At 34.1% G+C, this 15,625-nt stretch overlaps 1 protein-coding gene across 4 annotated transcripts; it reads right to left on the bottom strand.

Moving 5' to 3' along the window:
- Positions 1-3,432: 3,432 nt before the first annotated feature.
- On the bottom strand, positions 3,433-12,017 carry LOC131158308 (BTB/POZ domain-containing protein At3g05675-like). 4 transcript variants are annotated; one of them, XM_058113082.1, is made up of 3 exons: positions 11,732-11,999; positions 11,429-11,539; positions 4,715-6,272 (listed from the first exon to the last, which is right to left on the bottom strand). In XM_058113082.1, the coding sequence occupies exon 3, from the start codon at positions 6,200-6,202 to the stop codon at positions 4,910-4,912; it is 1,293 nt and encodes a 430-aa protein (XP_057969065.1). In that variant the 5' UTR covers positions 6,203-6,272; positions 11,429-11,539; positions 11,732-11,999; the 3' UTR covers positions 4,715-4,909. The 4 variants fall into 4 exon arrangements, 3 of the variants coding, with proteins under 3 accessions (XP_057969065.1, XP_057969063.1, XP_057969062.1); XM_058113080.1 differs by having other exon boundaries at positions 11,429-11,592; positions 11,732-11,959; XR_009137446.1 differs by lacking the exons at positions 4,715-6,272; positions 11,429-11,539 and adding an exon at positions 3,433-3,659 and having other exon boundaries at positions 11,732-11,959.
- Between the last annotated feature and the right edge of the window lie 3,608 nt (positions 12,018-15,625).

Here is a 15,625-nt window from a genome sequence, read left to right as displayed (position 1 = left end):
GAATGTACATTGGAGGTTCATCCATAAACTAGGCGTCGTACGTGGCATCATTCATTTCACGGGGGGTGGGTTCACATCATCGGGGAACTCATTTAACCCTTCACCCATTTCCTACTCGTAAGTGTCATCATCTTGAATATTAACATCATTCGTAATGTTCATCCCCTGGTCTAATGCGTTGTTCGCAATGGCAAACAACAATCCTGGACCCTCTGTCGGAACTTCTTTACAACCTTCCCGATCATCTGTGTCAAGAACAGGTGTTTCGTACGTCGGCAACTCGAACGACGATCCCGAACATTCGTTGAATCCATTGTAGGCATACCACCAACCTTCGCACTCATATCAATATGACATGTTTGTTGGGTCTCTTCCTCTACTTCAGCTAAATGCTCTAGGGGCGACCCTGGCTACCTATCCGGGGTGACACCTATTTAAGGAATGGTTTCGACATATAACTGTACAGGTAAATAAGTTGGACCTACGCAGTGTGCACCCACCACAATGCGCAAACCGTAATCATCAATTACGAAAACAGTCTCATAAAAGACTATACCATTGAACCCTCGCATAAGGTATCTTGTAGTTACCCGCACATCATATTGATCTGGATCAATATGCAAATATTTGTGCATCTTCGAATACAGTTTATTTAATTTACACTCATGGTCAATTTGAATTGGTCAAACAAGATGAGTACTATAATCAACATCTTCTACTCTAGTGATAATTCCCCCCCCCCCCCAAGCTATATACAACAACACCATCACTGGAACACTGCTTGAGCTTCCTGCTATTTAGATCGACCCTCAAGAAATAGAAAAGACCTTACAAAATTGTATATGTAATCGCATGACATAACAACTCTTTTCATTCATGGTAAGCTAATCAACTATAATCATAACTACATTAATTATGCAGTAATCCTTTAAAATGAAGTCTAGCATACAGCATCTATTAATCATTCGGTATATGATTTATACACTTTAATATTTTGGGTGGGAAAAATTTTATAAAAAATTCGACAACATGCCATATATAAACAAAACATTTTCCCATCTTACATATCACAAACCATGCACCAGACACCATCACCGGAACAGAGTATATTCAACTATATATTCGTTATTAATTTTTGTTAATGGTATTTTTTAATGTTTTAAAATGCTCAATCGAGGCTCGCCTCAACGCAAGGCATGCTCAAAACGCATTGAGACTCAATCTAAAATACCATATTCCATAGTATTTTTACAAAAAAAAAAAACATTTTTTAAGCCTTTTTAGTTGAGGCTTTCGCATAACAACTCTAGCATGCAACATTTGTTAATCATTCGACACATGATTTATACACTTTGAATATTTTGGGTGGAAAAAATTTTATAAAAAATTCAGTAGCATGTTATCTATAAATAGAACATTTTCTCATCCTGCATATCACAAACCATACACCAAATATCTTATGAGTTTCTACTGCATGCAATTCACAAGCCACTAAAACTGTCATGCACGTGGCATTCAATTCAATCAGCATACATTCCTAATCCCCTACCAACATGCATTTCACAATATTGCATCAATCATGAAGTTGACGTTCCAGTTTAATCATACCCACACAGTATATTCAACTGTATATTCGTTATTAATTTTTGTTATTATTTTCTAATTAACAACAATACATATATGTGCACGTGAATGTGAGTTTGCATATGTATATTTGTAAACATGTAAGTATACTTGTTAAATATTATTAACTAATATTTATTAGTCAATTTATTTAAGAATTAGCTTTTCAAATAGTTATTTATTTCTTATTTAAATTTATTAAGAGCAGCTAGGTTTTCTATTTATATTTATATATATATATATTCGTTATAGATTTATCTCAGCTTCAACACTTTCAATTTATTTGTAACTATTTACATCCACATCTCTCACTCCCTCCTACCTAATAGATGCTGCCTATGCACCTATAATCTTAACATAATATTTAATACTTTACAATAAAATAAATTGGGAGTGAAATAAAATGAAAAATTATATAATATATATAATTATACAAATTAATTCTATACTTACAAATCAAACAAATCATGATAATATAATTGTTAAAATTCAGATCTTAAATTTAATTTTATGTAAAGTTGAATAACATAATATATATATATATATGTGTTGAAATAAATTTTGTACGAACTCAATAGAATTCAAATCTAAAAAGGACATGTTCCAAAACATTTTGTATATTACTGCATTATGCATCGCATTTTTATTTATTTATTTATTTTTACAATCTTTCCATATATTCGTGTCAAATTTTATGACTCCATTAAATCAAAATAAAAATAATAAATTTTTAAAATTTTAACTACTTCAAAGTCCGAAACAAAAACTTATCTCGTCTTAGTTTACACCTTAATTGAACATAATTAAAATCAAAGTCTTTCAGTGTAGAATACTAGAACAAGAACTACCCAGCTTAAAAATTGTTTGTTGAATTTATATTACCTTTTTCTCCGTCAGATTAATAAAAATAAAAATATTATGGGAACAATAGATACAGAAATATAAAAAAGTAATCTATGGTTTCAAAACACTAGGGCATACTTTTCAAACAAATAATAGGCTGTTTTTAGTTGAGTGGAGCTGCGGCTGTAGGAATTAGAGCTAAAATTAATTGTACAATTTTAGGCCTATCATTTGGTAGCTTTACAGTGAGGGATGATGGATCTGAAATTAACTTTGAGTTTGAGTTCTTCTGACTTGAAATCTAGAAAATCAATTTCAAAGACAGACTTTCGTGTTCAATGTATGATGCTGGCTGTATGCTTATTACCTGTTTGGTTGGGCTCATAAAACTCTTGTTAATATGCCATTTTTAAAACTCAAATACAAATGTGATGGTTTCACATAGAACTTAGTGTAGACGTCAATTTATGTCACTAAAATGCAAAGACAAACCTTTCCAAATGCATTGTACCAATAAAGACAATTGTGCAATGAAAACACAAGCACACAATAGAGAAGGTAGTATTGATCCTCATTATTCAACAAGCCAAAAGGCTCCTACGCGTAAAGGCCGAGGAACCCAAATATCCAGCGACCGACTTACTTTAATTGATTGTTAATTAAAAATATACATATAAAATTTTTCAACCCTAATGAAGAATTATATATTGAGAATAAATGTAAAGCTCAAGCATATTCAAACTGCCGTATTTAATCTACTATATTCAAAATTTGAGATGATAAAATATTTTTTTTTTTTTTGAAATTTTTATAGGTAACGTAAAATTCATGGAGATGGAGATGAATTTACTCAACAATATATAATAAATCAATATATAACAATTTTAATTTAATAAAATACAAATAATGAAATAAAAGTCTTACCTCAGATGGGGGTTCCGGATGCACCTTTCAAACAACAAATCGAAATGCAAAATACTATATTGTGAATCTAGTATAACAAATCTTCAATACGAACGGTCACGAAAAAATCAACTAGATTCAATACAAATAAAATAGATTTAGGGTAAAATACATACCCTATTTCTACCCTTTTATAGTCTACTCGAATGGTCACCTGCAAAACTCCCCAAACGGTCACCTGCAGATGCTACCATCCTCCTCCCTGCTAGACCCTGCTCTCTGTCCCTTCCCTGCATTCGCGAGTGAAGCGAAGGAGAAAGGAAGAGTTAAAGGCAGTCAAGGCAAATCTCACTGGACCAAGCAGCGAGATTTGTCACACATCACAAACCGATCGGCCGTTTCACTTTCCAGGCAAATCTTGCTGCTTGGTCCAGCGAGATTTGCCTTGATACACGTCAACACCCGAGTGTCTAGCCCCTTTAAATCTCACTGCTTGGTCCAGCGAGATTACGTGAGCATCATTTTGAGAAATATTTTTTCAAATAAAGTATTAATTAATATATTATTTAAAATTAAAGATAAAACAGGAAAAAACTCGATATCCTTCCCTAGCGTCCATAAACTACATCTCATCTTCTCGCCGTTTGACACTTTGAACCCATAAGGATCCTTTGATTCTCATCTCTTTACAACCTACAATACATCTTATTTCTAGTATGCAATGCTACCTCCCAATCTCTTATCCACATCCATGAACATACACACACCACCATTAAAATATCACATATACACTACACACTTGGTATGTTTCTCTTTTTGTTTGAAATATTGTTGCTCACGCAAAGATTAAAGTGAACACCATGAACTTCTGCACTTAAAATAAAAGTACTGAACTTAATCTTTTTTTTTTTTTTAAAAAAAAAAATTATTATGATTTTTCATACAACTAATTTTATTGAAACCATTTAAGAAATCAGTTGCATACTGATAAGAAACCAATTGAACTTCAATAGGTATCATTTAAGTTTTGCATTAAAGTTCAAAAGTGAACCAAATTTTGTCATTAGAAAATGAAGTTAAAATGCTCAATTGTTCCCTTAATCTTGCAAATATGTTCAACTTAACATCTAAAAATATTGTAATATCAATTCAGTAACGACCCCAAGTTCAAAGGCAAATTCTACGGATTTTGTATGATGCAAATTTGACCACAAGAAAAAATAATTGCAATGATCAATTGGGCACTTAACATAATCAAAATGCAATTTTCTATTTTAAAAAGGGCGTGGGGGAGAGAGAGAGAGAGAGAGAGAGAGAGAGAGAGAGAGAGAGAAACGAAAAGCTATTTTTCAAAAAAATACAAGAACCGCAACTGAGCTTTTTCCAAAGGCTTTTCAAACATTCACAATAAAGACTAGGCAATGAGACAAATAAATTACAGCTTGGCAGTCAGTAATCCAGCATACAGTAGAGGCATCAATCATCATAGTACATCCCACTTGATATATTTGAACTCACAACAAAAAATCAGAGCAGCAAATTACAAGCTGATGGTGGTATCCCCTACTCTGCTCAGCCCCTCCACCAATCTTCTCTTTGCAGACTTGGTTCTATAACACCAGACCTCAAATGCCTCACTCAAGTCAGGATACCTAACTTGCTCTGTTTTAATCCAATCTGCCAAAATATCAGCTTGATCATTTGATGGTAATGCCAGTAACAAAGAGACAATTGCCCCCTCAATGCTCTGGCAAAGGTCTTCATCCATCTTGTATGGAAAATTCATCTCCTCAGAGACCTTCAAATCCAGAAGAGGCTTCATCTTCCTTATGTAAGGAAGCCACGTCTTCAGCAGTTGAACCCGAGAAGTTGCTGGGAGAATCACATTTCCGTACCCAACTGCCTCCAGGACCTTCCCGGTAACTTCGATTAGCTTTACTTTCAAACCCCACATCAGAGAATCAAGCTTCTCATCTTCCACCACCCCCAAAATACTACCAGAGGTTTCCGTCCAGTTGGAAACAAAATCCTTCATCAAATCCATTTTGGGAAGGATGCTACACACCCATTCTAGATCTGCTAGACTCTGCAGTATTCTGTTCTCTGTTGCCTCAGAGGGAACGTCAGACTCCAACAGGAGGGAAGACAATTCCTTTTCGAATGAGGAAAAAATCTGGGAAAGACCCAATTTTACCTCCGATTTTACTTCTTCATCAGCTGTAACCAGTGGCATGTCTTCATCTTCCCCTAGCATGTATTCAACTTGTTCTCGAGCAGAGGTTTTGAGCTCATCTCCAAATGGAAGACATGAGCCACCAGTGGATGTGGCAAATCGGACTGCAGAGACAAATACGCTTTTTGTGGCACTCAAATCTACAGGCAGGATCCTAGCTAATATGGGCATTGCTATTGGACCCAGCTTTAAAACTGTCTTTAAGATTTCTTCCTCTTCCTTGTCCTCCCAAGGTATGGCCTCCAAGAACTCAATGCAGCTCTGTGTGATCTCTTCACAATGGAAGGCAACTGCAACCTCAAGAATACCAACAGCAGATCGAACAGAATCCAAGGAGTATGGAAGTAACTCAGTGGGGAGATAAAGCAACCTCAGAAGGTTAACATGATGATCATAATCAACATCTGAGCAGTGAATCTCAATGCAAGTACAGCAAGGATGGGAAAGCCGATCTGCGAAGAATTTGCTCTTTTTTATGAGAATGGAAGAGTGTGAAAAGAACCATTCTGGTTTTCCTTCTTTGTTTCTCAAGCTAACAGTGATATCACTAGTATTCCGGTCACCAAGTTCATAACACTTTAATACTGCAGCTTTGTCCATGTGTGAAAGAAAATATAGCAAAAGTCATGCTTTAAGCAAGTGAAAGACCTCTCTCCAAATTGACAAGAAGCTGTAGGGGAAAGAGAAGGAATATGTATAGTCAATCTAGAAATTCAAAAATGTAGAAACATGGAGAAAAAGTATAGAACATGGCAAAAATGAAGAAATATGGAAAACTTTAAAAGGTGTAAAGAGGCGAGAAAAGATGCAAAAAAAAAAAGCTGTTAGTGAAGTTAAACATAGATCATTTAATAATTTATATGCTAGATTAAATAGAAAAGAAGGGGAAAGAGGCATAATTAAACTTGCTAGAGCTAGAGAAAGAAAGAGCGACAACTTGGGTAATATAAAATGCATAAAAAGTGAGGATGATATTGTCTTGGTTAAGGAAGAAGACATAAAAGAAAGGTGGTGAAATTGCTTTAGTAAGCTATTTAATGAAGACCGCGTAGAAGGATTAAATTTAGAATTGACAAATGAGGAAAAGACTAAAAATATAAGAATTGTTTGCAAAATTAGAGTTAATGAAGCTAAGTTTGCAATTAAAAAAGATGAAAAATAGAAAAGTTAAAAGACTGGATAACATCCCAATTGAAGTTTGGAAATGCCTAGGTGATAACGGAATTATATGGTTAACTAATTTATTTAACACAATTATAAAAACTAAGAAAAAGCCAAACGAATGGAGAAAAATCACTTTAATATCTATATACAAAAAAAAATAGTAGATTTTAAAAACTATATAACTATCATGAAATTAAACATGAGTCATACAATGGAACTATGGGAACGAGTAATTAAACGAAGATTAAGGTTAGAAATGAGAGTCCCAAAAAATCAATTAGGTTTTATGCTTGGGAGATCTACTATAGAAGCAATATATATTTTAAGAAAATTAATGAAAAAGTTAATATAAAAGAAAAGGAGCTTGCATATGATTTTTGAAGACTTAGAGAAAGCATATGATATGGTACCTAGAGAAGTTCTATTGTGAGTTTTGGGAAAAAAAGAATATATGTAGTAGGAGTATTGATGTTATTAAGGATATGTAAGATGGAGTAATGACTAGTGTTAGAACTAAAGGTGGAGAGGCTAGGGAATTTCCAGTCACTATAGGGGAACATCAAGGATCTACTTTGAGCCCTAATCGTTTTGCTTTATTTATGGATGTGTTGAATAATTGGATAAAATGAAAGACCTAACCTCAATGATAGGAATCTCCCTCTATTTATAATATATGTCAAGTACAATTCTAATGACCATAATACCCTTACTCACACTTACTAACATAACTCTAACATATACTAATAATGCTAAATAGTTATTAACACTCCCCTCAAGTTGGAGCATATATATCAAATACCCCTAACTTGTTACAAATGAATTTCACACAAGCACCTCCCAAGGCTTTAGTGAATAAATCAACAAGTTGAAAATCAAAGTTCACATGAGTGGTTGTAATGAGCTTCTGTACAAGTTTCCTATGAACAAAGTGACAATCAATTGTGTCATGGTCCCACTATTTTCACACCGTTGTGAAGGGCCGTGCGGCGCTAGCTAAAGCACTCTTGCTTAACTAGCCAGCCTATCGTTTACCAACATTCATCCACAAAGCACTTTCATTAACATTCATTCAGATAGCAGCGGAAATAGTAATAAATTCATGAAAGCCGTGGCAACCAAGCAGTAAACATTGAAGCAAACGTAATTCATTAACAAATCCTTCGTTGACATGTTGTACTTAGCGAGAGAGGCAAGTAGGCTAAGCACGTTGACAATTGCTAGCGAGTTTTACAATGACTGATGAACACTCACCCTCTCCTAAAGAGGTTTTTATGTAATTATCATCCTGACACTAGGAAACATCAAAGTGACCGAGGAGTCATACTGCCTTATTTGGCTTACAAAGACTCTACTAGCAGAAAATAACCTTACACTAGTATTTACATGATGGAAACCCATCCAAATCACACGAGATAAGCGGTCGCAGGCAAGCATAATGCCCTGAACAAGCTTAGCTCGTGACAAATTGCAATGTGCTTTGTCCACTCACGGAAGACTGGGTTGGAGGCAATAAGAATAGCAACTTGATTATCACACATCAACTACATAGGCTGTGAATGTGAAAAACTCAATTCTTCCAACATGTTCTTCACCCAAACAAGTTCACATATAGTGTGAGCCATAGCCCTCTACTTTGACTCAACACTTGACCTGAAAACCACCGCTTGTTTCTTACTCTTCTAAGAAACCAAATTACCACCAACAAAGATACAGTACCTAGTTTTGGATATTTGGTCGAAAGGCAATTCAGCTTAATTTGCATCTTCAGATCCCTGAATATGAGTGTGCCCCAATCTTGATATAAGAGAACTCTCCCTGATGCACCTTTGAGATATCTCAAAATGCGAATTATTGCAACCCAATGACTTGTTCTCGGAGAATCAAGAAGCTGATTCACAATACTTGTTGCGAAAGATATGTCTAGTTGAGTGATTGTGAGATAAATTTAACTTTCCAACAAGTATGCTACTATCCTGGGTTAGGTAACAAATCACCTATATCTAGCACTAACTTACTGTTGGGATTCATAGGTATAACAAGTTTGGATCCCAATAGCCCAATCTTGTCTAAAAGATCAAGAACATACTTTTTCTATGACAAGATCGTCCCATACAAGAACTCGATACTTCTATACTTAAAAAGTACTTCAATGGTCCCAAATCCTTGGTCAGAAATTTAGTCAATATGAAAAGTTTTAGATACTAGATGCCTTGATCATCATCTTCAGTAATCATAATATCATCCACATACACAATAGCAAAATCTTGCCAAATGGAGTATGATGATAAAATACAAAATGTTCTATTGCACATCGTCAAAGGCCAAAGTCAAGGATGAGAGTAGTAGCAATACACAACTCGTACATGTGAAACAAATCTTATATAGGCATCCCATTGTTCTTATCATTCCCCTTAAGTGTTGAATTTCTTTCTTTCTTTTTTTCTTTTTTACATAAACAAAATTCAAAAACAAAATGGGACTTAGCAAAGCCTCTCTTATGGCATAATACTACTAGAGAACTGAAGAAATATAAGGAAATAAGCCATCTCAACATAATTATTACTGAAGCTAAGACATGGCTTGGAGCACAACTCCTAGCCATCTAAAGTAGGCCCACAAGTAAATATATTTACATTGAGTGAAAATAAATTAATTCTCAATTTGAAAAAGTAGAAAGAAAAAGGAACTAAATTCTTCATAGTAAAGTCATTTGATTTGATGTTTTGTTTCCAAGAAAAAATGTGTTAGCAATCAGACCATCAAAGCAACATATTTTTTATGAATTCATATCTCTATTTCCCTTTCTTTTTGGTAATTAAATTTTACATTATTAGTTCACTTTTTGGTGTGTTGGGATAGAAAAACCACCCATTCCTTTGTTAGCAGCCTTTCTTCATGGAAAGTAGCAAAGAACAAAATCCTGATTTACGGCCACTTAATTGCAAGGTACTAGAGACTGCCTAACTTGTATCGTCAAAGTCCACAATGAAACATTTAAATCATCTCTTGCTACATTGTTCCCTTTTTTATTGGTAAATAATCAATTTGTTAGAACTTAGAACAAATGAAAGAAAATAATAGAGAACAAACCAATCTACCAAGACATGCCTAAACCACTTCATACTACCTTGCTAGTAATCACCTATAACTCAAGAGTCAAGAACATAATGCCTACAACATAGAACAATCATTCAATTTTGAAAAATGTGTCATTTTTAACCTTCCTAACAATATCAGCCCCCCAGAAATTTATTATTGAAAATACTACAATTTTTTACCATAGCTTTAGGCTTAGTGCAACAGTCTCAGCCCAACTCTGATGAGGTATTGTCTGTTTTGACTCACTTGACCTCACAATTTTGTCCCATAAAAGGAACATCAAGGTTGAAGCCTAAACCATCCTTATATGGCTGGATCTCCCTAGCAGACGTCTTATGTGGGACATTCTCCTCGTCCAATCTTTGATGCCCTCATCAAAGAGGCCCGCATCCACCTACATGAAAATGATCCCAAAGACAGCTCCAATATCATATGTAATGGTCTCGGCCTAGTTTTGATGAGGTATTCTCTGCTTTGACTCATCAGAGTTCACGGTTTGTCACATAAAATGCGCCTTGCAAGGTTGAAATGTTAACCATCCTTTATATAGACCCTAGTACATGTCCAACGCAAGATTGTGACACTTAGCCTTTGAGCCAAATTGTTCCTTTGCCACCTCAATTTGAACTTGCTTTCTTTCCAAATTTTGTATGGCAACATTTGGTTGGGATAAGAATGCCAGGGAGCTCAAAGAAGTAGGCAATATGCCAGCAATGTAAGTATATATCAACATCTAGAGTTTTGAAGTGAAAATAGCACAGTTACTGGGAAAAAATTTTCTTGTAACAAGCACTGCTTGCATTTGCGGGTTTTCACACATTTCTAGAGATTTTCAAAACAATGCACATATAAAGTGAACAGATAAAGAAAAAACTATAGGCTTATTATAAGTTACCTAACAATTTCTACTCACTAAGCTTTGTCATGTCTCTGAACGCTTTCCAAGAGTACTACAGAGTCATCAACTAGGATCTTAAATCACCTAAATCAATCACCATTACAACATTTTCAGTGTCATTTTTGTTGCCCAAGTGATAACAACTGGGCCTTCAAAATAAGTAACTACGGTATGTACAAGACTGCATCTTTTACCCATACTATTTTTCTTGTGAATTTCATAAAAGTTTATGCTTAAACATGAAGCAGGGAACTTTCACTATCCTTGTATTAATGTCAGTCTGTCATTGTGTTAAAACAGAGCCTATGCAGCCGAAGAGGAACTATTATTTGATTAGGCTGGTACACTCATACATCATGTTTAGTTGACATTCTCCAGAGAGGAAATAACTAAAGAAAAGAATAAGCAAGATAGAACCTTTCCTAATGCTTCTGTTGCATTTTTTTTAATCGCCAACTCTAAAAAGGTAGGCATATTGAAGTTTAGATATATTTTCTTGCAAACTTGGTATTCATGATAATTGATAGCTAAACGATTACCTTCTTTCCAATTTTCCAAGATGGAAAACAAGGTGGCACTGTCATAATTCTATGAAAGACAGAAAATAGTAAAAACAAAATTTCAAAACTAAACAGGGTTGCTCCAACACTCGTGAAGAGAATCACCTCAAAAGCTAGGCGAGAGGAAGAGTAAAAACAGGTAAAAACTGCAAATGCATGCTGCTTGCATCACATTAAAGCTCAGCTTTTCTTGCTTCAAACGCATCATCTTGATGACTTCATATTTTTCCCCAAAGAATTAACAAACGTGTTCCTTAAAAACAGTCATTCTTAAGGGGAAAGCCAAAACAATCCCAAACCCATGCTCCGAGTTACATTCAAATCGCCAACCGAAAACAAACCAGGGAACGAAAAGAAGAGAAATCTTTTGAAACATTAACAGCGGGAAATCTTAAAAAAGCGACATACCGTTGACCTGGCCTCAATTCTTCAACCGTGGAGAACCTATTTTGCACCAATCTGGGGAAAAAAATCGAGAAAAGGTTAATGAATATCCTTACGCAAAGATGTTTAATGAACGGTAAATGCAGACACAGATGGATTTAAGTAGAAGGGACGACATTAGGGTTTGGGTTTTGCAGAGTGATGAGAAATGGGTAGTGGGAATGCAGCTGGACATGACCGAAGTGACCTTTTTCACAAGCTGGACCACAAGTTCAATGCAAATGGCATTATTGTCCATTAAATTTTCATCTCCTCCGAACTAGAGTGGATGGAATTTAGCATTTCACTTTCTCACAATTTTTTTTTTTTATAAGGAATTAAATTAATAATAAATTTTCAAATTACTAATAAAGAAAATATTGATCTAGCAAGTTAAATTGTAAATTACTCGCACTAACTCAGAGTGTACTAATTATTTTTGAATCTACAATAAGTTTAATTTAAAATTTAAGAATGCAAGTTGAATCAAAGTCTCGTCATATATTTTAATTGTTTTTAATGTTACATACCTAGATGATGCATTAGGTGCTCTCGGTAAATCAGATTAGTAGTGTAGTTGATTATATAATATTTATTATGTTAAATATTTTAATTAAAATATATAGACTATTTAGGGTTCGAGTTGAACCCACCTTTGAATAAATATAGATTAAATAAAATCCAAGTCAAGTTTCAAACTTAATGAACCAAACTATTAACTCAACACGACATGAACTTTATATAAAGAGGCAAAATTCAAATCTTATTTTGCAATTTTAAAGTGATTGGACAAGTTTAGTGGGTTAATTGGTTGATTTAATTAATTATAGGTTGGAACAAAAATTACAACAACCAAGTCTTAAGCTTCATTAGGCTGGATATTATCATTCTCAACAATTTAGGGCATCATTTCCATATAACTAACGGGATGTTGAATACTTGTATATCAGAGGCCTTAAGTTTGAATTCTCAAAGGGGTGAAAGGGACATGAGATGAGAGATGGGTTACCTCTCATTGACTAGTCCATCCGAATTTAAGACTTTAATAGACCTAAAAGATAAAAAGATAAAAACTCAATTTAAGTTATTTTAGGTTTAACGCTCTCCCTTCTATTGTTACTAATTGTAACTAACTCATTAGAATGTAATGGTGTTTTATGTGATCATCATTATAAGTATCTAAATCATCTTCACTATCCCTCCTTTATCTTGATTGTGCATAGGGCTAGCAAAATGGTTCATGACCCGTTGGGTCACTCGTGATCCGTCCATTTAAAATGGGTTCAGGTTTAGGAAAGTCAACCTGTTTAATAAATGGGCAGATCACGGGTTGACCCCATTTATAGGGAAGCTTCAACAGAGGTCGTCAGCTTTCAATATTCTTCTATAGGGCATTCTGTAAAAAATTTTGGCCTTACAATCTTACATGACATAGGTTTTGGGCTTGAATTTTGAAAGGAGTGATAAGGCATATAAAATGAAAGATGAATTACTTTTTGAAGTATAGTTTAAAAGCAACCCCTCGTTTGGTTTGCGGAATCAAGTTTAGAATGGAATGAAATCTCATGAATGGAATCGCAGTCCTGTGTTTGGTTTTTAGAATTAAGAATGGGATTATATTTTGGTCAAAATACGATTCTTGTGAATGGGGAATCACCATTCTAGTTTAGATAGTTTGAAATCGATTTTCATTCCATGCGTTTGGTTCGCAGAATTAAGAATTAAACTTAGAATGGAATCAAATCTCAGGAACAGAATAGCATTCCTGCGTTTAATTTGCAAAATTAAGAATGGAATTGTATTTTGGCTAAAATACGATTCATGTGAATGGGTGAATCACCATTCGAGTTTAGATAGGTTAGAATCGATTTTTGTTGCATGGAATCAGACTCATTTTATAGTAAGAAATTATAAAAACAATAAATGTTAATAATACTAATTATTATTACAATTATAATAGAATTAATAACAACTATAAAATAATAATAATAACAAAAAGAACAATATTACTAATAAAAAGACCAAAATAATTATTATTATTTTAAGAATAAAAAATATTATAAAAATAATAAAAAAAGTAATAAAAACAATAAAAAGAATATAAAGAATAGTTATGTAGTTGCAATGCACAAATCCATTCGTAAGCAGCACTTCAATCCATTTATTTTTGTGACTCAAATTTATAAGATTAGAATGAACCAAATAATACTGAAGGAAGAAACCAACTTTTCTCTATGGTTTTATGTTACACATTAGTTCCAACTCTAAAGTGCTAAACTATAGTAGCTTTGCCAACTCTGAAATTAGAGTAATTTGCAAGGCAATTCATGGGTAGTCTGCATATTGGACATGCCTTCACATGGGTTTTCTAAAACGTTTAGGATTTTTTTTTAGTGAGCAAGAAAGCTTAGGTGAAGTGCAATTGAAGGCATTTTTAGGTTTTCTCTTGGTCCACTTCAAAATGGCTTCTATATGATTGTGCTGCAATGTTTATTATCATTACTTTAGGGGGTACTCCAATGGTGTTGCTCCTTTGCTATGCATTGGCAAAACACATCAGTATTTTAGATGTTAGGATTTCATTAACTAATAAGCTAAAAAAATCTCATTTAAAATGGTGCATATTACCTTCTTCATATTAACGTCTTTGTATTACATAACAAATATTTGAGCAATGCAAACTTAGCACCAATATTATTCACCAACACTACTTCTTTTTTTTTTTGGTAAAAAAGGGCGGCACCTCCATTTATTTATTAATAAACCTTCACTTTTGGCGGATGAATACCGTAGTTACAAGTTAAAACTAACTAACCAAATTAGGACAAACAAAATTAAACATAACTAACAAAGGAAATAAAAACATAAAAACAATCAAAAACAAAACGAAATATACCAAACGAAACTCTAGAGATGAACTAACGACGAATGGAAATAAGATCCCACCTAACCATCCGAATGATACCTTTCAGATAACATGGTAAAAGGTGTTATTCTTCGTAGATTACATTATTTCCCATTTCTCTTTCTTTAGTAAGAAAATCAGCCGCACTATTATCTCCCCTTTGTTGATGCATCACCATGACATTCACTCCTTCTAACTCTACCACGAGCTCCTCCCAAAATTTCCAAAGATACCACAAAGTACATCTACCTTTCCAAAACCAATCAACTACAATTCGCGAATCACTTTCAATAATCACATTAACATAATGCAAACATTTACACAAACGAATTCCTTCCTTGATTGTTTTTAATTCCGCACTATTATTCGTACCATTGTCAAAATAACTTGAAAAAGTCACTTTTATCATGTCATGGCAATCCCGAATAATTCCTCCACCTCCTGAAGTACCCGAATTACCCCTACACTCCCATCACAATTAAGTTTTATTTACCCTACTGGAGGTTTAACCCATGAAATAATTTTTCCAGGCCTATCGTAAACTCTTTAATGCTTAATTTGAAACTCATTCAAAATCTTAATGTCCAACTTCTTCAATTTTTGAAAAGAAATGTTGCTCTCAGCAATAAAACTAACCTAGAATCGAACACTTTTCCACATCTGATCTGTACTTTGATAAACTCCTTCCATTCTCGCTTTACATCTTCGATTCTAGAGGCACCACATAATCAAACATGGAATCAACCAGATTAAAATACCTTTAATAGATGATTTTTTTGCCTAGTGGAACCAATTTGCCATTTTATTTTTCCAAGGAAGAGATCGTTGGAAAGGGATCCCTAATGCCACACTAACTCGACGCCAAACATCTGAAGCCACCTCTCCTAAAAAAAGAATATGATCAATGTTTTCCTAACTTCTCTGAACGTAGCAATCACAAGTCGAAGCCATTGATATTCCTTTGATCTGAATTC

The sequence above is a fragment of the Malania oleifera genome, chromosome 6 (assembly GCF_029873635.1).
Source record: "Malania oleifera isolate guangnan ecotype guangnan chromosome 6, ASM2987363v1, whole genome shotgun sequence".
NCBI lineage: Eukaryota > Viridiplantae > Streptophyta > Magnoliopsida > Santalales > Ximeniaceae > Malania > Malania oleifera.
This window is presented reverse-complemented; position numbering and strand designations above follow the sequence as displayed.